The sequence below is a fragment of the Ursus maritimus genome, unplaced genomic scaffold (genome assembly GCF_017311325.1).
Source record: "Ursus maritimus isolate PB19 unplaced genomic scaffold, ASM1731132v1 scaffold_22, whole genome shotgun sequence".
Taxonomy (NCBI): Eukaryota; Metazoa; Chordata; class Mammalia; order Carnivora; family Ursidae; genus Ursus; species Ursus maritimus.
Genome location: NW_024424675.1, coordinates 4,518,213 through 4,541,448, shown reverse-complemented (window position 1 = coordinate 4,541,448; position 23,236 = coordinate 4,518,213). Strand labels below are relative to the sequence as shown.

Here is a 23,236-nt window from a genome sequence, read left to right as displayed (position 1 = left end):
CACACAGTTCAAACCTGTGTTGTTCAAGGGTCAGCTGTAGTAGATTTCAGACTGGAAAGGGAAGGGTGGCAGGTTTTTCTCCTGGAGTTCAAACTCACTTAGAACATACAGGGACAGACCTGTTAATGAGGGAATGGAGAGTTGGGCTGCCATTTTTTATTTGTGGGAAGATGTCTGGCCTCTTCCAAACCACTGGGTTGGAGCCTGCTGACACAGCTACCTCCTGCACTTGGCTTCTGAGTGACACTACAGCACAGGGAAGCTGGGTGACTGTATTTGCATCAGACCAGGTGACTCCCTCAAGGTTCGGAGTTGGAAGATAAAGATGGGGTACTTCACTGGGGTGTGGGTCTCACACACCAACCCCCTGGCCCTTTGTCATGAGTGGCTGATCATGCTACGACCTTCTTGCTGGTCTGGGCAAGCTTCATTGTTTGCATCCCAGTAGAATCACTATTTGTCAACATCTGTTCTAGAAAATGTCATTTCATTATCACACAGCTTGCATTAATTTTAATTTCCTGTAGCAAAGCATGGGTACAAGAATTACTAGGCTCCCCGCCTCTAGAAACAATGTCCCAATTTTTCAACGAGGAGGAAGGAAATTGTTCCCTCTCAGGGTGTTCATTTTAGAATCCATGATGAAGAGATCTTCAAACAGTGAGAAAAACGGCAGTTTCCTTGCCAGCAGAGCCAGGCTCACTTTGACCTAATACTTTTATCAGACTATGAACTTTCATTTTTTCTTGAAGGACATCATCAGGGCAGTAAAAAAGGCATGGGTTTTGAGCCAGATGGTTGTGGATTCAGGTGGATGCCCATATTACAAAGGGAATTTCATTTATCTGAGCTTCGGATTTTTTGACTGTGAGAAGTATATAAGACAACCTTGCTGGAGTTTTTTTTGTTAAAATTATTATAACAGTAAGTTCTGACAAAGCATAGAGGATCAACCCATGTGCATCTCCTTCCATCGTTGTCTGTCTTCCAAATGACACAATTCCCAGGGAATGTTGGTCCTGTTGATTAACATCTCATGAGGAACAGTCAGCTTGATATAGGTTTCTGTCAGCCCCCCTGTTAGGTATGCTACAGGAGAGAACAGCTAGCAAATGACTATCTGCTGGTATGATTCTCCATGCATGTGGCTAGGTGGAGAGTCACCTGGTGGCCCCGCTTCTGTCTGCACCTGTCCACATTCTCAACACAGTAGCCAGAGCAGTGCCACACAAGTGTGAATTAGATCGTGTCAACCACGGAACGGCCTAGAATGGCACTGTCCAACATGGCGGCTACTAGCCACATGGGGCTATTTAAATTTAATTTCAGTAAAAGTTAAATGAGATTAAAAATTCGGCTCCTCAGTTACGTTAACCATATTTCAAGTGCTCAGACAACTCCACGTGGCTAGTAGCTGCCATATCAGACAGCACAGCTGCAGAACATTTCCATCCTCACAGGAACTTCTACAATGCTCCAACTTAAAATCCATCCGTGTCTGCTTGCTTCTTTGACTTTGTCTTTTACTATTGTTACCCTTGTTCTCTCCACTCTAGCCACCATAACCTCCTTGATGTTCCTAAAACACAGTGGGCAGGTCTCCACCTTGGAGTCTTTTAAATGTCAACTTTTCACCCTCCAACACACTCCAGTCCTCCTTCCTCTGCTCTGCTTTTTTTCTTGCTACAGAAATTCTTCTAAATATTTTTAAATTTGCCTTTTAAAAATTATGTTTATATTCTGAATCCTTAACCTCTAATGTAAACTTTATAAGGGCAGGGATTTTTTGTCTTGTTCACAGTATGTCCCCAGCATCTGGGACAGTGCTTGGCACACAGCAGGTGCTCAAAAAATAATGTCAAACAGATGAAAGTTGCATCCAAAAGTACCTGCAAAATTTCTCTCGATCAGGCTATAGACAGGAACTAAATAACACAGCCAGATGCCTCGGTGGGAGACTCCATGTTATCATAATTCTTAGAAACCACAAATTGAAATGTAAACAGGATGTTGCCTTTCAAATGGTCCTCCTACCTCAATAAAGGAAATTATCTCTGGTCATGGAGTTTAAAAATAACTAATGCCTTGACATCCATAAATTTAATAATTTAAATTCCTCATTCTACATACAAATTTTGAACTTTGCCCTAATAAGTGTTTTGATTATTATTGTTATTAATTTTGAACAGCCATTTTTTAATCTCCCTCCGTCCCCCCTAGTCACCCCAGTCTAGCTTCTTGTAGAGGTGCTAATGACATGCTGGGATACAGCAGAAAGAAAGGCAGTGGGAGGAGAGGAGAAATAGGAAGCAGGAGAAATCCACTAATTGGACAATCAACCCTGAATAACGAACATTAATTGTGATGCTCCTTCTTCAGAGCATCACAGTGAATCCTTTATGAAAACCTCTAAGGTTCTTTCCAGTTCTGAAGGGTTCTGATTTCATGAAGTGCATGTCTCCACCCTGCTTGTAATTGCTCCCCTGGAGTTTGCTTGTAATTTTTCACCTAGAGCTTTAACCTAAGTCTTCTGACCACTGGTTGTGGGGACAAGCTGGCCACTCTGCACATATGTCCCCTTCCAGAAATTTCCCAGTCCTGCTATTCTGTTTTTTTCTCCTCCTTATTGCCTGTTTCCAGAATGTTCTATGAAGACAGACTTTCACATTGTTGAGTCAGGGTCAAGCTCGCTTGAAAAACATAAGGTTGTATTGATGTTCCTTCTTTGGTCCTTTCTCTCTCTCCCAGAGAACTCTAGTGGAGGTATGTCTCTTGTCACCAAGCCGTGAGACATTCCCTGCTGTGTTAGAATCCTAATGCTCATTAACTCTGCTTAGGAAATAATTCTGGAAAACTATCACCAACAGTCTCCAATGTCTAATTTCACCTACCTGATGGGTAAAGAAGACCCAGAATGGACAGTAGTCACCTACACAGTGATACTTTAAACTGACAAATGTCATTCAATGTACTAAAAGACTGTAAAAGCCAGCACCCTACATTTTTCAGAGCTTCTGAAGGTTCCGTAAAAAATCCAATGTTTCTAGTGCCAGTTCCCACTGGTCGGAGCTTCAGATTTTAACTCTGAAATATGCATACTGACATTATCAACATTACTGTCCTGCTGTCATTAAAAATAACACTGTCTTAACCTTCCCCAAATTTCCCCTGAGAACTTTTATCTTTGAACAAACCCTCATAAGACTAATCCCTGTGCACTAACTATATTTAATTTTTCCCCGTCTTGGACAACTGACAGTACCATTCCTATTATGAAGAGACGGTGTAGCAAATAAGGACAGTCCTTTGTGGGTCTCTCATGAATGTGTGAAACAGTGAAGTTTCCTGTTTTCCTTCTAGCTACCAAAATGGTTTTTTAAAAGAGAACTTCAGCCCACTATCTATTATATTCTGGCGACAGGCCAGTCCCTGATTTTCTTTTCTTATTAAAAAGAAATTTTCTTATTTTTAAGTGTTGTTTCATGGAGAGATACAAAGCCCAGAGTCCCCTTCTCTTTCACAGGCCCTTATAACGGGGTCTAATGTGCATCCATTACGAGAATTCTTTTTGTGTGGTGAGAACAGACTCATGTGTGGATCAAAAAGAAAAAATGTTCTCCCATTACCACTTCACAATCCTGTTTGCCTCCAAGGAGGATAAACAGGATTATGCATCATTAATATTATTTAGAATAATACCCTTCACATACGCATCCCACTTGACAAAGCAGCATCGTTTACGTTCCCATGTTCATCCTGTACCATGGTCAAGGCATGTGAGGAGGGCAGTTACCTTACATCAAGAGGTCAAGAAACTGGAGTATTGAAAGGGCATGCAGAGTCCCGAGGTTCTGGTCTCATTGGTGACAAATCAGGGACACAGACCATGGCAAAGCAAAGCCTAGATTTAAATGAAACATGCTGGGGTGCCTGGGTGACTTGGTTGGTTAAGCATCCCACTCAGGTCACGATCTCAGGGTTGTGAGATTGAGCCCCATGTTGGGCTCCACACTCAGCGTGAAGACCACTTGAGATTCTCTCTCTCCTTCTGCCCCTTCCCCCCCCACCCTCTCTCTAAATTAAATAAATGCATTAAAAAAGTAAATTAAACATGTACTGTTCTACCACCCTATATTCTGGGTCTTCAGAACAAGATCAATAAAAGGTCGTGTTCATGAGGTCAGACCTTTCAGAAAATTCTGGAAACCACCCTCATAAAACTCTTTAAATAAACCCAAAGCCACCCAAACCCCACTTTTCTCACATTAGAGTAGAATGCTCAAACTCAAATGGAACCCACAGAAGAAAACCTGTCCACCCTGGACCCACTGCTTCCAGTTCCCCATAAATCACCTTTGCCCTACAGAGTGAATCCCAAAAGTCTCCAGGGACTGTACTCGCTGCAAACGTAATTCCCTAATTGACATCTTCTCTACATAAAATGTGTAGTTGTTTTGGCATGAATCCATACACTAATTTTGAGAATGAGTCATTTATTGAAAAAAACAGAAGCAAATATGAAGGGTTCTCAATATTCAGGACCTTGACCCCTGCATTTGGGAATCCTCAGCAATGTCACTTTCTTCTTCCTCATTCCCTCTGAGTCCGTGGTCAACATAACGATTCAATAGCTAAAGTAAGTTTACACCCACCATGAAATAGAAGCAGAAGAAAGAGTATATATTAATGATTTCACAGAGACACAGATGCCTGTGTGTCGCACGCACACACCCGCCCTCCCTGTTGTAGACTGGCCTATGCCAGGTGGAACGGTTTAGCTTTAATGGGAAGATGTCAATCTGTGACTGCATGTCTCATAACAAAAAATCTTCCAGTATCAAGCCGGGGTCCTGGTAAACTCACGGCAAGAGCACAGACTTGGCCCACTAGGGGCCTTGAACCAGCTCACCAGATGTCTAATGCCCACTGTCAGCTGCTCAAATGTCACTGATGGAGCTCTTCTCTCCGCAGCCACTGTTTTCATGATAAAGATTACGCGTTGATGTCACTGTGCTCCTGGGTCAATGTGGTGGTGGGTAGAATGACTGCCATAGACCGAGCAGCCAAGCACGTGGTGCTTTCCAAAGAGGAAATCGTGCTCTACGACCACCTCATCCTCTGCACCGGACAGCAGTACCAGGTGAGGCCGCACACAGAGGTCTTGGTGATTAATGGTCCATGTGTTTACTGGGGCACACATTCTAAGGGTTAGGAGCAAGCCTGCCCACCAGGACAGCTGCCACTCTCTTCATAAAAGTGCCCGCAAGGCCTGCACACACGACCAGAATTATGTCCGAAACCCCTCCCGGAAATCCATTCCAAGAAAAACATTCTGCTCAAGGGTAAAAATCACAGCAAGTTGGAGAAATGTCATTCTTTAAGCTATTGTCCAAAAGTCTAACACTTCCTGCTTACCAGAGCAGAATCCAGACACAACCCGGCATGCGTTTGTGGTAAATTAATTTATGCCTCAAGAGGCTAACATTTGGCGGTGGTGACGGGCTCATGCGAAAGTATTTCAAACATGCGCACCTTCTGTCAACCCTTATTTTATTTTGTCTCTCAGTTATAAAACTAGGAAATGTGACTGATTGATTACCCAGTGACCATGCTTTCCATTTGGATTAAATTCTCAAACCACATTTGAGGAAAGCATTGCTGGATACAACGGAAGCTGTTCAATGTCTTAAGGAAGCGAATTTTAATATTCTCACTTTGCAACACACATTAGCATTTCATGCGGTTCACAAAAATAGGGCATTTCTTTAATGAAAGGAGATTGACTTTGTAATTCAAAGGGGTCTTTTCATTACATTTTCTCCCCGGGAACTTGGACGGGCCTTCCCACGGTGGGTTTGTTTCTGACAAGTATGGAGCAATCCGCCCCCACCCCAGGCACTGCCGTGCTTTGTCAGGTACTGGGTTAGGCCATTTTGTGAATGGCTGTGGATTTGACAAGGGGAAGAGTGTGCAGGTTTTCTTCACAGAGCCCAGCCAGGAGGAGGCAGCACGTGGTGGGGAACAGACAGCTGAGCAGCTCCCAGCATCACTTACTAAATGTTCTGAGCTGTGGGTACATGTTGACATCAGCTAGGACACTTGAAATATATCCATGCCTAGGTCCCACCCCCCAGAGGCTCTGTTTTAATTATTCTGGGGTGGAGCCCAGTGATCAGCATTAACACAAAACAAAACAAAACTCCCAGATGATTCTAAGCTAAGGCTAAGAACCAGGACTTGAATTTTCTTGACCTAGAATCTCTCATCCATACCTTAGAGCAGCACTTCTCAAACCGTAATGTGCACCCACAGCCCTTGTGCGTCTATCTCGTTAAAATGCAGATTCTGAGCAGGGGCTGGGAGGCAGCTGATACACTGCGGTTCTAACAAGCTTCCAGGTGAGGCCAGCCCTGCTTGTGAGCGGGCCACACAGAGTTCAGCTCAGCCTCTGAGGGATTGCTTTTCTTTCTTCTCCTCCTCCTGCTCATCCTCCTACCGCCACCACGACTGCTGCTACTAAAGAAATTCAGTTTTCACGGTGCAGAAAAGGATTTTTTTTTTTCTGTTTAAAAGATAAACACAAACTAGAGGAATACTTTATTTTGATAGTTAAGTATTCCTCTTTTTAAACATTAAACCAGAAGAAAACACCGTATACCCCTTAAGCTTGTCCCCCCCACTGCTCCCCCCACCTGCCCCACAGAGTTCCAGCTGCTGCCTGGGACCATGGACTTTGGAAAATGTGAGTGGAAGACCCGGCCAGCTGTCCAGAGACTCGGGCATCTGCCCATGTGTGTCCAGCTGCCCCTGCAGCTTTAGTCTGTGGCACGTTAAGCTCTTGCCCTTTTTACAACGGGAAAAATGAAATGAAGAAGTGATAAAGGGAGTTCCAATTTAATTTTTCCAGAAGGACATAAAAATTAAAGGTACATAGAGTGATACAAAAAAGGCTGCTGAATTCACTGGGGAGTGCTTCCAGTTCTTATGTATTTTCCTATTTCCTTCTCTTCAACTCTCTCATGGTTTTGTCCCAATTGTGTGATTTGAAAAAAAAAATTTAGTGATAAAAATAAAGCTTAAATCCAAATCAAGAAGACAACCTATTATAAAATATCATTACGAACTTTAACCTCTAAATAGAACTTTAAATGGCATGAGTCATTCTAATATATTATGCAGTATTTTTGATATCTAAATACATGTCATTTAATTTTTTATCAGAAAATCCATGCACAAAGTAAAAGATTAAATTGGGCTGTGGGCCTGTGTGTGAGGCAGGCTGGTCTCTACCTTCCAAGTCCTCTCTCTAGGGGCAACCACTTGGAGGCATTTCTGTTGTTAGTTCCTCAGTGGTTACCCCCTCAGAATGCCAAATAATGTGTTTATAGAAGTTTTATCTTTGATCTGTCAACTCCTGACAATATCTATGACCTTTCCATTTTGGAAGATGAAGCTTTATCTAGCTCATATTCAGTACCCTCTAACTCCCCTCCCCACCCTGCCTATTGATTGGGTTGTTTTTGTTGGTGGGCACATGCTGGTGCTCATGCACAAAGCCCTGGGGTAGCTTACAACTGAGGTCCTGGGCCACTTTCCATGGCACATGGAGAGCCATGGAGAGACAGACAGATGCCTCCCCAGATGCCTGATTTTGGATCTTCTCAACAAGAGGAAGAATAAAGATGTGTTAACTCACAACGACTCTTCAAGGGGTGATGCTCACTGGAAGCCAGCAGGTGGGGCAAGAACATCCCACCAGGGAAGAGAACGAGTTGGGATGCTAGTTATATTGAGCTTGGTGTGGGTCAGCAATATGATGTGGTCTCCACAAAGGCTAATTACGTCCTTGATGGGGTAAATAAGAGCAGGACATCCAGAATGGTGCAGCCCCAGGTGAGAGCCTGCTACAAACAACTAAAAAGAGAGGTGTGTACACCGCTTTGGCTCTTCCAATGGAAGACCTGAGAGGTACTCCCCAAGGTCCTAGAGCAACATTTACTGTGAAGAGACTTCATTGGATTTGGAATGATTAAAGGGGGAAAATAACATCCCAAGAAATGGGGGCTACATTTCCTCCCCTTGAATCTGGGTAGGCTTGTGACTGTTTTGACTGATAAAAGTACAAAGGAAGTGATGTGGTGTGACTTCTGAGGCTGGGTCAAGGGCAGGGTCTCCTTGTTTGTGGTGACAGTGGCTCCTGGAGCCCTGAGTGGCCACGGAAGAAGTCCAGGTGTCTACCCTGTGATGGCCATATTGGACATGCCATGCACGGGTTCTCCAGCTGACAGTTCCAGCTGAGCCCAGCCTTCCAACCATTGCTGACAAAGTACCAGACACATGAGTGAAGCCATCTTGGGCCCTCTATCAACTGAATCACCAAGTGACTTCTGTTGTTAACAGATGGGATAAAGGAATTGCCCAGCCAAACCCTACCCACATTCTGGCCCACAAAATCATGAAAAGTAATAAAATGGTAGTGGTTGTTCAAGCCACTGTTTTAGTGTGAGTTTGTTGCATAGCAAGAGACACCTGGAACAAAACGATAACATGGAATGAGGGAAAGGGAACCACATTTGGAAAAATCAGAGAACACACCTTGACAATATTCCAAAATGCGTGATTCACACACATACATGCACATACATGCACACACACTGCAGGAACTGTTCATCCTCCTCAGTACGATTTGATCACCTAGCCTCTGAAATGGACGCTGAAGCCATCTGAAGAGCAAAAGCTGAGCTGAGAAGGCCACAGAATTATTAGGTGAAAAGGAAGATGGGTAAGAAAGGATTGAAATTAAGTCCCTATCAAGAGACAGGACTGCTGCTGTCCAGGGTTAGAGGCTGAAGACAAAGCACAAAGCTCCCTGGAGGGCAGAGGCAGAGGACAAGGGGAAAGGATACATTTGGCACAAGAGATGAGAAGATGTGATCAACATGGTGGCTACATATAGATCATTGGTTTTCCCAAAGAAGACACCCTGACAAATAGAATAGAGACAGTAAAGATATGCTAGAAGAAAATTTTCCTTACCTAAACACCATTTTGTCCAATTGGGCACATGTCAGGCAAAATCAAAGACAAATTTCTCAGCCAGTTATATTCTGATGAAATTTTGGTTCTGTGGGAATGGTAGGGAAAAAATGCACAAATTTCAAGAGAAAAATAATAGATTACCAACCATTGAAAAATCAAGCCATCTATTACTATTTGAACAAAAAGAAGACAGGCACCCAAAAATTACCTTTTCAGAAGGAAATGGCATAAGAACATGAAATGAGCCACACAGAATTTTGAAGAAACCATAGTGATTCAATAATTATATGCCCACCTAAGTCTCTTCTATTTGAAGACAGTAAAAAGCTGTTGTTCTGTGTGTGAGGCCTCAGAAGAATGATCTTCCTCATTCTTTAATGTGTACTTCCAATAACTGAGGCAGAAAGGAAAATATAGGACTTCACAATAGTTTATTTATTTTTTTATTTTGAAATTTTATTTTTTAAATTTTTTTCCTTTTTACATATATTTTATTCTTTTTTATAATAATTTGTTTTATTATGTTATTCACCATACAGTACCTCTCTGGTTTTTGATGTAAAGTTCGATGATTCATTAGTTGCGTATAACACCCAGTCCACCATGCAATACGTGCCCTCCTTACTACCATCACCAGCCTATCCCATTCCCGCACCCCCCTCTCCTCTGAAGCCGTCAGTTTGTTTCTCAGAGTCCACAGTCTCTCATGCTTCATTCCCCCTTCTGATTACCCCCCCTTTCTTTATCCCTTTCTTCTCCTACAGATCTTCCTAGTTCTTATGTTCCATAGATGAGAGAAACCATATGATAATTATCTTTCTCTGCTTGACTTATTTCACTTAGCATTATCTCCTCCAGTGCCATCCATGTTGCAGCAAATGTTGAGAAATCGTTCTTTTTGATAGCTGAGTGATATTCCATTGTATATATGGACCACAACTTCTTAATCCAGTCATCTGTTGAAGGGCATCTTGGCTTCTTCCACGATTTAGCTATTGTGGACAATGCTGCTATGAACATTGGGGTACATATGGCCCTTCTCTTCACAGTTTAAAAAGATAAGTGACAAGCACCAAACAATTAAAAAGTTTGTAAGTCATTGGTAAGTCTGAGAATAAATACAAAATGAGTAATAACAAACCTTAATCTAAATCTAATTAAGACCAAGTTGTTTGAAAATAGGGAGAGAGGTGGCCAGGGAGAAATAAGAATTGTCTTAAATGGGGAAACCCAAAGGTAATATTTTGGTCTTGACTCTCACATGTAGAAGGAATAAGATCAATGAATGCTTTTGAACAGCACGAGTAAATTCACCTTCCAAACCCGGAAGAAGATAAGACAGGAGAAAACATTGTTCGTGTAAGCAAAGGGAAGAAAACAAAGAAGCAGCCACAGTGTTTTCAACAAGTATAAACCAGAATGGCATTAGGAAAAACAACAGTTGCAACGGTGAATGCCACGGTTTTACACTGTGCTGTTATGACAGCACAGCTCTGTGTTTGTACCAAATTCAAAATACAAGAGAAATACCAAAACAAAATGACACCCAAAGTTTCCAAATGAAACAATAGTTAAAAGTGCACCAGCAAAAGGTGTTACACAAATTCAAAAGGCTATTGGAAGCAGCAGCAAGATTAGTATCCTATAATAAAGCAGAATTAATTGGTGAAAGAAAAGCATTAATGTCGACAAAGGGTACAATTTGCAATAACAATACAGAGGTGACGAGCTCGTTACATGCTGAACATGTTCATGTCAAAGAATATATCACAGAACCAGAGGTGCCTGGAGTATTTGTTTCTTGGAGTCGCATTTAAGATGGGAAAAATCAAACCAAAGCACATCCAGAGACTCTAAGTTACTCCAAATATTTAGACACAAGGGTGAAGATTCAGGATGGCTGTCCTCAAATACTTGAAGGGTGTGGACATGCAGAAAACAGATCAGACTTTTATGTCATTGCCTGGGAAGCCAATGGAAGACAGACCACCAGAAGCGATGGGAATATAGTGCTTACTTATCCTATGAAACAACTTCCTAAGAGTCAGGGTCCTGGGGAGACTGGGTGGCTCAGTCGGTTAAGTGGCTGCCTTCAGCTCAGGTCATGATCTCGGGGTCCTGGGATCAAGCCCCATATCTGGCTTCCTGCTCAGCGGACAGCCGGCTTCTCCCTCTCCCTCTGCCGCTCCCCCCACTGTGCTCTCTCTCTCTCAAATAAATACATAAAATCTCAAGAACAAACAAACAAACAAACAAAAACAGAGTCAGGGTCTCCTCCAAGGGGGAATGTCCTGCCCAGGAGACAGTGACCCTGTCACAGCAGGACCCTCATAAGGCAATAGAAACACCTGATAGAGGTTGAGGGACTGCCGTGTGTGTTAACTGATGCAGTTCTCGCAGTAAATCTCCAAAGGTAAGGTCCATGCTGCTTTTGTCCCCATTTTATGGATGAGGGAGCCAAGGTGCAGTGAAGCGGAGGTGATTTGTCTAGGGTCAGATGACGACAAAGTGACAGACTGGGATTTAAACACAGGCTCCAAACTGTGAGTTCTTCTCCATTGCCCTTATCTCTCTCCTGTCTCCCTTTTCTCTGTCTCTGTCCTTTCCTCTCCCCTCCCTGCCCTCCCTCTCTCACAGATGTGATCCAGGAATTACACTTGGTGGCTTTTAAAAGTCTTCACAACACAGAAATTCTAGAACTTCTTTCTCTTTCTCTTCCTTCCTTCCTTCCTTCCTTCCTTCCTTCCTTCCTTCCTTCCTTCCTTCCCTTCCCCCCTCTCACACTCTCTCTCTCTCTTTTGTTCTTTCTTTCATTAAAAATATCTGGAGAAAAGCAGCCTAGGTCTGGTAAGGTGGCTCCCTGATGTCATCAGGAACTCAGACCCTTCTATCTTTTGTTCTTCCATCTTTACCAAGTGGCTTCTATTCTCAGCATCTTGAGGTGGCTGCTGTGGCTCCAGCCATTCCATTTGTAAGAAGCAGGAAGGAGGAAGGACTAGAGCAAAATGACTTTTCCCATTGTCCCACCCAGGGACTGCTGCTTATAAATCTTTTGACCACCTCTTAAGTCACTAGTTAGGAAATGTTTTTCAACTGGGTGTATTTACCAGGAATCTGTTACTAAGAAAGAAAGGGAGGGGTGCCTGGGTGTCTCAGTCAGTTAAGTGTCTGCCTATGGCTCAGGTCATGATCTTGTGGTCCTGGGATAAAGCCCCATGGGGTCTCCCTGATCAGCGGGGTCTGTTCCCCCCTTGCCCCTCCCCCTTTCATGTTCTCTCTCTGGCTCACTCTCTCAAATAAATGAATAAATAAATAAAATCTTTAAAAAGAGAGAGAGAAACAGAATATTGAGGAGGCTACCAGCAGTCAGGGATAATAACAATAAGTTATTAACTTGCTAAGGGGAATGGGGTGGCCGAGGGGCTCCCATCAGTCAGGGATGCTGAGCTGTTCAATTCCGAATCATCTGATGGAATGGTCAAAAAGTCATCCACTACTCGCCAATCACTAGCAGCAGTTTAGTTAATGCAGAACACTCTCTAATTTGGATAGTGAAATACACCCATGCTCTCCTATTAAACTTTATTCTCTCCCTTACTTTGATGACATAATATGATTTTTCTTCCATAAACCTTTTTTTCATCTATTGAGTTCTGCTCAGTTCTGTGTGGACAAATTAATTTGCCTTGGGATTTAAAATCCTAGCTTCAGTTTTGCCTACTGTGTGAAAATGCCATTGTGTGAATATGAAAAATACACGATCCCATTAATTTTCCTTTAATTTCTCCAATTCTTTAATTTAAAAGTCTGCAAAAACAATCCCACACATTAAAGTGCACACAAGAAATATATGGGTTATCAGAATGCAATTACATTTCAGGGTCACAATAGGTAAGCTGATTTTCATTTTGGACCTTATTCTTTGTCCCTCCCCCTTCCTTGTTTGTTTGTTTTTTAATCTAAACACTTACTATTTGGAATAATAACTCATTGAAAGTTTTATAAACTGAATAGCTCCCAATTTGTTCTTTGGCCCTGCCATTTTCTGCCAACGACTTTTCCTGATTCATTAGAGTATGACCTACTAAGTGGGTGTACTGTTACCTAAATTTCATTTTCTTTTATACAACGATGCTCAGTGGAGTTCTGGTGAGGTTTTGAACCTCCAAAGCACAGCATTCAATATCATGCATTTAAAATCCTTTACCACCTGTGGGGGTGGTGGGAGCGATGAGGGGACTGAGACGGTGGTAGCCGTTGTGTGAAGATGGAGTTTCCTGGAGGAAATGACAATTACCTGACAATCACAGGGTCCTCGCACCCCTTCCTGTCAGGTGCCAAGACGTTCCATACACCAAGCTTGGGAGATGAGAAATTTGAAATCCCACCTATCTCCTTGAATTCTGATCCCTTACTGGCTGTCTCAGATGTGACTGGCCTCTTTGATGACCTAGCAGACCCCTCCTCCTCTCAGAATGACAGCTTTTCAGACTAATATGGGGTCCAGACATTGGACATGTCTGTGGGCATGACTCATGGCTTGATGGAGCAGGGTGGGGGGGGCTCCTGAGTGGGGGCTTGACCATGGACTTGGACCATTCTATAGGAGCTCAGTATGGTGCCAGCCCATCTGTTACAATTGATGTACGAATGACAGATGACATCTCACTTGTTGGGGCATAGTCAGTTGACTACCACTGATGAGTCAGAACAAAGTTCTCGACTTGGTTTGAGCTTAGGGGGTGGCACCATACTGCCACCTGCCAGTCACCCAAGGATCGTCTTTCAACCACCCCTTCACCTATTAGTTCACTTCACAAGGATGGTGTTGAGGATTTCTGGAGGCAACTTCCCAGCCAGAAGACAGTTGTGTGGAAGCAGGAAAAAAGCAGAAGGCCCCAAAGAAGAGAAAAAAGAAAAATCCTAATGAAGCTCAGAAGCCAGTTTCATCATCTGCTTTATTCTTTCGTGATACACGGGCTGTCATCAAGGGGCAGAATCCCAATGCCTCTTTTGGGGGGGTTTCAAAAATTGGGGCCTCCATGTAGGATAGTCTTGGAGAGGAGCAAAAACAGGTGTATAAGAGGAAAACCGAAGCTGCCAAGAAAGCATCTGAAGGCTCTGGCAGCATATAAAGACACTCAAGAGTGTCAGGCCACTGTGGAAACAGTAGAATTGGACCCAGTGCCACTGTCACAGACTCCTTCTCCACCTCCTATGGCTACTGTTGACCCAGCGTCTCCAGCGCCAGCCTCAGCAGAGCCCCCTGCCCTGCCCCCTTCCATTGTTGTTAACTCCACTCTTTCCTTCTGTGTGGCAAACCAGGCATCTTTTGGGGCTGGGGCTCAGCCCAGTGTCACCAAGTTGATTATTACCAGACAGATGTTGCCCTCTTCTATGACTATGTCTCGAGGGATGGTTACCATTATCCCAGCCACAGTGGTGAACTCCCAGGGGATCCGACTAAGCCAAACCAGTACAGCCACTATCCAGCCCAGTCAACAAACCCAAACTGTCACTTGCTCAGTGTTGGAGAGGCAGCATCCTCCACCCCAATGACAACCCCACCATTGCAACAGCTGCCTCAGCCCCCCACTCAGCTGCAAGTGACCATTCAGCAGCAGCCTCCCCTACTTCAGGTCATGCCACAGCCTCCACCTCAGAAAGTTTGAATCAATTTATGGCAACAGCCACCTGCTCTACAGATCAAGATTGTGCCTCCACCCACTCTGAAAATGCAGACCACCTTAGTCCCACCAGCTATGGAACGTAGTCCTGACTGGCCTGTGAACAACAGCCCCAAGGCCCATACAATGGAGGAAATCTGACCTGAGACAATCTGTGAGATGATCACAGATGTAGTTCCGACAATATCCATTCTCAAATGGATATTGAATTAGTGAGTGGGTCTCCTGTGATGCTCTCACCCCAGCCTCGATGTGTGAAGTCTGGTTGTGAGAGGACTCCCGTTGTGAGGAAGGACTGAGACAATGAATACTGCAGCAATGAATGTGGGGTGAAGCACTGCAAGGATGTCTTTGTGGCCTGGGTGGCTTCTAGAAATTCAAACACTGGTGTTTGTGAAGGCGTCCTTCCTGTTCTCCAAGCCAGGGAAGAACTTATCTGCTGGGAACATGTCTCAGAGCCTCTTTTTAAAATGCAAGCTGGGCTTCTAGTAGTGTCTGATCTCAACCCATAATGGTCCTTCGTGCTTCTCCCCTTTTCTGTCTCTTCAGCAGGGGCCATACTGTGGAGCAAGGCTGTTGAGTTTGTTCTAATCTGGAGTTGTTTTTTTACTTTCAAGGACAAGCAGAGATACCAGTGATAATAGCAGAGGAAAGGGCGAGGGAATATGAACAAGTCAAACATAGGGGTGGTGCTGGTGGGGGGTTGTTTGAGGAAATTCAGGATGATTGTCATAGGACATGCCTAAACAATTATTAAAATGATGGAGAATACTCAAAAAATAAATCACTTACCAGAGCCTTACATGGACTGCCTTGTAATACCTATGAATATAAAAATTCCAAAATTTAGTATGATTTTGCTAAACAAATAATATTGCTAATTAGAAAATTTTACCTCCACAATTATAAGTTGCAGTAAATGACCACTAATTCCTGAGTTGTTTCTTTTTACTAAATATCATTTTACTGCAGGGTCTTTGTAGAGAAAGGACATCTAGGTTTTAAAATTGATTGTTTTTTTTAAGCTATTTAATCCAGTTTGAAAATGAATTAAATGCATCACAGTAATGTACAGGGCTTACCATTTATATTGAAGAAGGACATAACCAAAAAGTTTCCTAGATGTAATCTGAGACTTAGTGAAGCCCCATTTCTTCAAGCACCAGCCAGCATTCACATCTACCCCATATCAAAGGCATTTTCTGCACTTGTCAAGGGAGCAAGAACCTCCTCTGTACCCGCAATAGTCTCTACTGCAGGTGAACTTTTGCCCATCATCACTGTAAACCGATCCCTGCCTCACAGCCCGTGGGCCTCACACCACAAGTATGCAAAGAGCTGGTGCAGGTCTTCTAACAGAGACCTTGTATTGCCTTTAAGTCTTGCTCCTGGTGCTGGCCTCATTATCTTCCACTTAATCTCTCCTGGTCACCAAATAAAAATCAGAGGGGTGAGGTGCTGACCCATGGGGCAAACTCATGTCACTGTGCTATTTTACTTGGCATTTGTTAGATTCTAATTTGAACCAAAATAATGAAAAAATTGAGGTGACATAAAAAAAATAGTATCTGGCATTTCCTGAGAAATCAGATCTGGCCACACTGAACCCATACTCTATCCTGGCATCTACTGTATAGAGTTGAGTTGTGGCCAAACTCTGGCCAGGGCTTGGGCCTTCGAGTTTGCCACAGTACCCTTGACACTGAAGACAAGTGTCAGCCTTTATTATGTTCTTCCTGTTGCTTTCCCTTACTAGAGGAAAGTGCTTCCATTCATGTCTGTGTCAAAAGGGGGAGAAGAGAAGTTATACTGGGAGGTTAAGACAGAGACAGAGAGGAGTGTATACTGTGTTGAGACAGAGACAGAGGGGAGAGGGAGGGAGGGAGGGAAGAGGGAGAGGGAGAATATTTCTCTGACAAAGTGCAGAATAGTTCTATAATTTTCATAAGTAGTAGTCCCCTTCCCTCATTTTCCTTTCTGCCTTGCCTCTCTATGCACTTGGATTTCAACCCCTGGTATAATTGCTTCTGTACAGATTGTTTTTACCAAAAATGGCTATGGTAAATCCCATTCTGTGTGCTCTTCCATGGCCTTGCTGCTACTGCATGAAGAGATGGATTCTAGGTTCCCTCCCCCTGATTCTGGCCAAGCTTTTATGACAACCTCCATGAATAGAACATGGTAGAAGAGACACTCCTCAACTTCCAAGACTAGGTTAGAAAAGAATATGGAGCTCTCTGTACTGGTTGGTTCTCTCAGGACGTTTGTCCTTGGAAGTTAGATGCCATGTTGTGAGGAAGCCCAAGACACATGGAGAGGCCACATGTGATGTTCTGGCCAACACCCCAGCCAGGATCCCAGTCCATGGCCAGCATCAATTGCTGGACATAAAATGACAACTTGCTGTCATTTTTTAATACTTGGCATGTTTTCTGGGGGTGGAGGGAGGAGTGAGATGGTTTATCTCCAGATGAATCTAGCCCCCAGCCCTCAGGTCACCTGCAGCTTTGGAGTCTTCCCAGCTGAGGCCTCCAACACATCCCACCTTGCCCTTGTCTGAATTACTGACCTGTAGAATGTGTGAGCCTAGTAAATGGTAGTTTTGCACCAGTGAATTTTGGAATAATTCGTTATGTGGCATTAGATAACCAGAGCAACTCCTGAGAATTGTCTCTCAGTGGTCATTCCACCTGGTTTTTGTTTTCTGTTTTTCAATTAAAACCTGATTGTATCTGAGGACAGAACAAGGCATACTTATACCGGACATTGCTATGTTTATTTAATTAAATTAATGTATGTATTTATTGCTGTGTTAGTGCTTCCCTTACTACCACTGAAATAAGCATGTCTCTGTAACATACCTCAGGTCCCATGCCCTACAGGGGCTGATATTAGTCAACATGTGACAAACAGAGAGATTCCAAACAGCGGGAAGCAGCGATACACTGATAAAGTTCCTTGCAACCATTTCACTCTCAACGATGAAGAAGATTGCTGTAAGGCCCTGAGTTGGATAAGGAACAACTCCATCATCGCAGAAGGTAAGGATGTTGGTAACTGTGCATCTTTGCAGAATCGCTTTTTATTTTTATAATGAGTCTCATTCTTCATCTAGTTCCAGTATATAATTAGTGCCTAATTAATTCCAACCAAATCATTCATCTGTCATGCTTTGTTTTCCAGATTAATTTACAACTTGTTGTCATTTTTGGATACCCAGCATGTTTGCTGGGGGAAAGAAAAAGGCTTGAGATAGTTTAATTATCTATAATTATTTTATTACACAAAATGAATATCCGAAGAGCAAAGCATGGCTAAAATCATTAACTAATTAAAGAATAATTTAATAAGCAAACATGTTTAGCAATTATATGGAAAATATGTCTCCTTTTGTGAAGCCGAAAAGACCTCGGAAGAAAAAGAAAGGTCTGCATTGGAAGGGCTCTTTTCTTCCCTTCCCAATCCATTGTTCTCTTTCTTGACGGTGTATGCACAGTCCTTCCCACAAACACACATATTCGACTTGCATGTCACTTTTTGAATCGAAATGAGACAGTAAACCATTTGAACAAATGCCTCTGCCACTCAAAAGTGTTTTCTCAAGCATCTTCCTCTCTGTTGCTTGGATTAAACTGAAATTGTTTGACTGGCAAAATAACCAGAACAGGGCCCAGCTACCTCTTTGTCCTTAATTGAAACCTGGGAGTGAGGTTTTGAAGATGACAAAGTGCAGTCCCTTTGTTTAGCCTACAGCTCGGGGAGGGTCAGTGACTCGTGACTTGCTTAGCTTATACAACTCCCCATGGCAGGCTGGGGTTCCGTGCAGTCTGGGGATGTGAAAAACCACTAAATGCCTATCATCTAGGGATCAATACGTAAAATTAAATCTATTAATCTATTTAGTGTACTTATTTAAATACAATTTAATGATGTTAATATAGTTGATATATTAAAATTAAACACAGTTTCTTCTAATTTTTGGTGGAAGTCTTAGGGATTAATTGACTTTTTGTTAAGTTGCTACATTTACTCCATTAAAAATGGGTAACAAGTGACACTCAATACATTGCTGGATTTAATTTGCTTGTATTTTATAGGCTATTTGATCTAAATTCGTAAGTGAGATTGGCTTGTAATTTTCTCTTATAAGCTTTACATGTCTAGTTTGGGGAATTAAGGGTATGCTAGTCTCACCAAGGGTGTTTTGGAAGCTTTCTGTATTTTTTTAGGATCTGAAATACGTTGTGTAACCTAAAAGTTGGACAGAAATAACCAAGTGGGTCTGGAACCTTTGGGTAGAGGTGGGATATATAAATATGTACCAGACTCAGATTTAAAACTTGCCAGAGTGTTTTCATGTTTCCCTCAGAATTTGGTATTATTTTCAATTTTGCATCTGTGTAGTTTAAACCTGTTTCAACATTTTAGTCATTTTTTAAATCACTGCCCTACAACCTACATAGAATTAAGGAATTCTTAAATTGGGGATCAGCAAACTTTTACAGTGAAGGTTCAAATAGCAAATATATTGGACTTTGGAGGCCATATGGTCTGTGTCCCATCCACTCAGTTCTGCTTTTGCAGCAAAAAAGACAATACATAAATAAATGGGCAAGGCTGTGTTCCAATAAAACTTTATTTACAAAAATTGTTGATGAGCCATAGTTTGCAGAACCTCCCTGCTTTTATGCATAGGATTTGTCACAAATCATTACCATTTCATCAAGTCTAGGCCTCAAATTGTAACTTAAACTCCCTGAAAGTATGAAAGTCCATGGTTCAGTATAAAACACACAGTGTGTTTTAGGACTATCCCCAATCCTGTCATAATGCAGTGTTATAACTTCGAACAGTTGCCTATTTTTGATGTGAGGAATAAGGAGTATTTTGGCCAAAAAAAAAAGGGCCTTTGAAAGTGACAGTGCAGGTTCTTAAGGTTGAATGTTTATGGCAGAGAAGTTAGAAATCCCAAAATAACAAGCACTATGCCCTCCTTCAGATGCCTTTTTTTTTTTTTTTCATGCTCTTGGTTGTCAGATGGGGGAAAAGCATCTGTGCTATTCTGATGATTAGTTGTCAGAGATGGTGTTACTCTGTTGCCTACTTAAAGGAAAATAAATGCTTTTGCAAGATTTGAGAATGTCTTCCATCAGCCACTGCATAAAACCCCTCTGAGTACCTGCTTTTGTCCATTGAACAGGCAAGATAAGAAGTATGTAGAAATGAGTTTCTTGTTTAAATGTAGGCTATTTCCCCCAGCTCTAGTGCTAATGACATTCCCAGGGCATCTCTCAAGTAGGTGCTCCTAACCGTTCGATGCTGGGCCCAGGCTCTGGGAGACATCCGAGAAACTCAGCCCTGCCCGTTTAATTCAGCTCTGTGTGGTGCTCCTTTTCAAATGACTTTCCATGTAAGAAAAGTTAGAGAGAAAACTGTTAACCTCTAGCCTGAAGGAAGCTCTTTCTCTTTGTAGCTTTTCCACAATTAGAGTCCTATTCAGAATTGAATTTAATTAGTCCCATTCCAGATAATATCTTCCTCACGTGGGTTGCTGTGAGGGCTAAATGAGATAAATAAGATAGTTCATGCCCAACTCAAGACAGTGTGTCATACAGAGTATGAGTTCAGTGATACAGGCTGCTGTTGGCAGTGCTGTTACTACTGCTACATGTGGTGGGGCTGTTGCTCTGCACTGAAGGTTCCCCAGGGCATAATCTCAGCCCCTGGTGATAGCATGGTCAAGGACACAGTCTACACAAAAAATGGGGATCCTTGTACACCAGGGGCCAGTCCATCTGTAGAGAGGCATGATGTCCTTCACGAAAGCCCTGGAAACTGAAATTTGGAGAAAGAGGATTGGCCTTAAAGAAGGGCAGGATAAGTAAACAGAGAGACAGGTCGGGGAAGTGTGAATAGTGTTGGTCACACCCTTGGATGGCAGCTGGTGAAGGAATTTAGGGCCCAGCCATGTCCAGTTTTAATTGGTTACTTTTTAATTTTTTAAAAAGATTTTATTTATTTATTTGTCAGAGAGAGGGAGAGAGAGCACAAGCAGGGGGAGCTGCAGGCAGACGGAGAAGCAGGATCCCTGTTGAGCAGGATCCCCATGCAGGACTCAATCCCAGGACCTTGGCATCATGACCTAAGCCGAAGTCAGACACTTAACCGACTGAGCCACCCAGGTGCCCCTTAACTGGTTACTTTTTAGGGGTTGGGGAACTAGTGAAGGAGGTAACCAGTGCACAAAACAGCACTTTAGGAAGGTGAACCTCCTGTCCGTGGCACCCATCTAGTAGCGAGTAAGCGATCCAGAAGGAACAGGTTGGAGAAGACCGTATGGCCCGTTGAAGGTGGGGCAGCTATGCACGCAGATGAGAGCTGCTGCAGCCACTTCTAGCTTCTACTCAAGTCAGTTATGGGATGATGGTATTTGAGGCTAGAAACTGGAAGGCTGGCACTTCATGAAAGGCGAGCAGGGCTGCGTTCCTGTACCCATTGCCATCGCTCCACCTGCCAACCCTGGCTTCCTCTTCATGTCACCGTAACAACACCAGGAAGAATGTGGACGTCTTGCATGATAGTTAGCTTTTGCTCCCTCAGTGCTGATTTCCCCTTTTCTGAATAGTTCAGGGTGGGACTGGCAGGAGGGAGCTGAGGACAGGGCCCTTCCTACAAAAGTCTGAGAAAAAAAATCTCCTGTGTCTCAGTGGCTGTGATTGGGTCACAGGTCCATCCAGGAGTCAAACGTTGAGTCCCAGGGACACACCAGACTTGACTTGGCTGAAGTACTGGGACGTGAGGGCAGGGGCTTGTTTGTTGCAGGTGGTAAAGGGATTGTTCTAGAAGGACAGGTGGATGCTGGGTAGCAGAAGCAATGGATGGTGAGTCGGAGGAGGTCAGCTCTGGAATTTCTGCCCATTGAAACTACAGATATGGCCCCAAAGCATCACCATTGTCTATCTGCCCCCCCCCACCCCCATTCACTATTTTATCCTGCCTCCCTCTGCTTCCAAAGGAGAAATGGTGGTTCTGTGATGGAATTAGCCCAGTCTGAAGGAAATTGTTTTCTGGGCTCTAGAGTTGGATGGGTTTATAGATGTAAATTATCCTAAACTATTAGAACTGCTCCAGTGTCATGGAGAATAGCCGACATCACCAGCTCAAATGCTGCTTTCAACTGCAAACAAAACCGGGAGGTTTCCGGGGGTTTCAGATGGAACCCAGCAACCTAATACATTACAACGGTTTATGGCATTAATTGAAACTAATTGAAATTCATCTGCTATTACCTCTGTACTTTCCATGAAAATGAAAAGTAAGATGAAAGTAAAGTAAAAAAAATAAATAAATAAGTAAAAACGGCCTTAATGGCCCGAAATGGATCAATTATTTTCATCTTTAGCTAAATGCAGTTTACTGCCTTATTAAAAGCATGTTTGTTAGGAAAAGTATAACATTAAAATTCCAGTGCATGAATCACCGAGCAAAGCCTTTGTTATGTTATATCTAATATAGTCTTCCCTTCTTATTTGGCAGAACAATATAAGACAGGTTAGGCTTGGGTCATGGAAATCTTATGCTATGACCTATAAAAAATAAAAAGAACATTCTCTGGTCTATTCATGGACATGATATTTTTTTAAGTGGATGTTTATTTCATAATTTACTAATACTCTATGATATCTGTTTTAAATTCTTTCATTATCTAGTTATTTGCTAAAGTTAATTATACAGATTAAATGCCAATTAGAGGTATTTTTTTTAGGAATATGTTACAAATAAAATGTAGTGGTATGAGCACTCTGAAACCAAACTCAGAAGGTCTGAGTTCTGGGGAACCATCTACTTGCTGTGTGACCTGCAGTTAGATCCTTAACCTCTATGTCCTCAGTTTTCTGAAGAACATAGTAAAACATATTGCTTGGCCTATTCTGAGGATGAATGAGGTCATACATAATCACTCTATGTCTCCTTTGAAGTGGAAAAAGGAAATATAGTTCTTCATTAAAATACAATGCAATATGTAAATACACAGACATAATTGTAAAATGTAGCATATAGTTTTTGTTTTCTCTGGCCTTAAACATATAGTAACTAGGAAAAAAATTCATATCAATATCTGTGTGCGTAACTCCTGAATGGATTTCTTCTACAGACTGTATGCATACATTGAGGTGTGATTTCAGGGCCAGTCTACTAAATCAGGAAATCTCTTCCTTTTCTTAATTTCATGAGATGGCTTTCTTCCTGGAGAATCCTTCATCTTTAGAGTATTGAGCATGATAAAGAAATACATACTTTCTAGGTGGTTAAAACTAAAGCACTTGGTTCAAAAGAATAAAATACTTTTTTTATAATAATATTTTTTTATTATATTATGTTAGTCACCATACAGTACATCCCTGGTTTTTGATGTAAAGTTCGATGATTCATTAGTTGCGTATAACACCCAGTGCACCATGCAATACGTGCCCTCCTTACTACCCATCACCAGTATATCCCATTCCCCC

At 42.5% G+C, this 23,236-nt stretch overlaps 1 protein-coding gene and 1 pseudogene across 1 annotated transcript in view; both read left to right on the top strand.

The window, feature by feature from the left end:
- Window positions 1-23,236, top strand: part of CFAP61 (cilia and flagella associated protein 61) — a 286,086-nt gene that overhangs the window by 175,941 nt on the left and 86,909 nt on the right. Inside the window, exons 19-20 of the mRNA XM_008710053.1 lie at window positions 4,972-5,140; window positions 17,593-17,767. Coding sequence (XP_008708275.1) covers window positions 4,972-5,140; window positions 17,593-17,767 — 344 coding nt within the window. The remainder of the gene's footprint in view (window positions 1-4,971; window positions 5,141-17,592; window positions 17,768-23,236) is intronic.
- LOC103680540 lies at window positions 13,307-15,238 on the top strand (annotated as a pseudogene).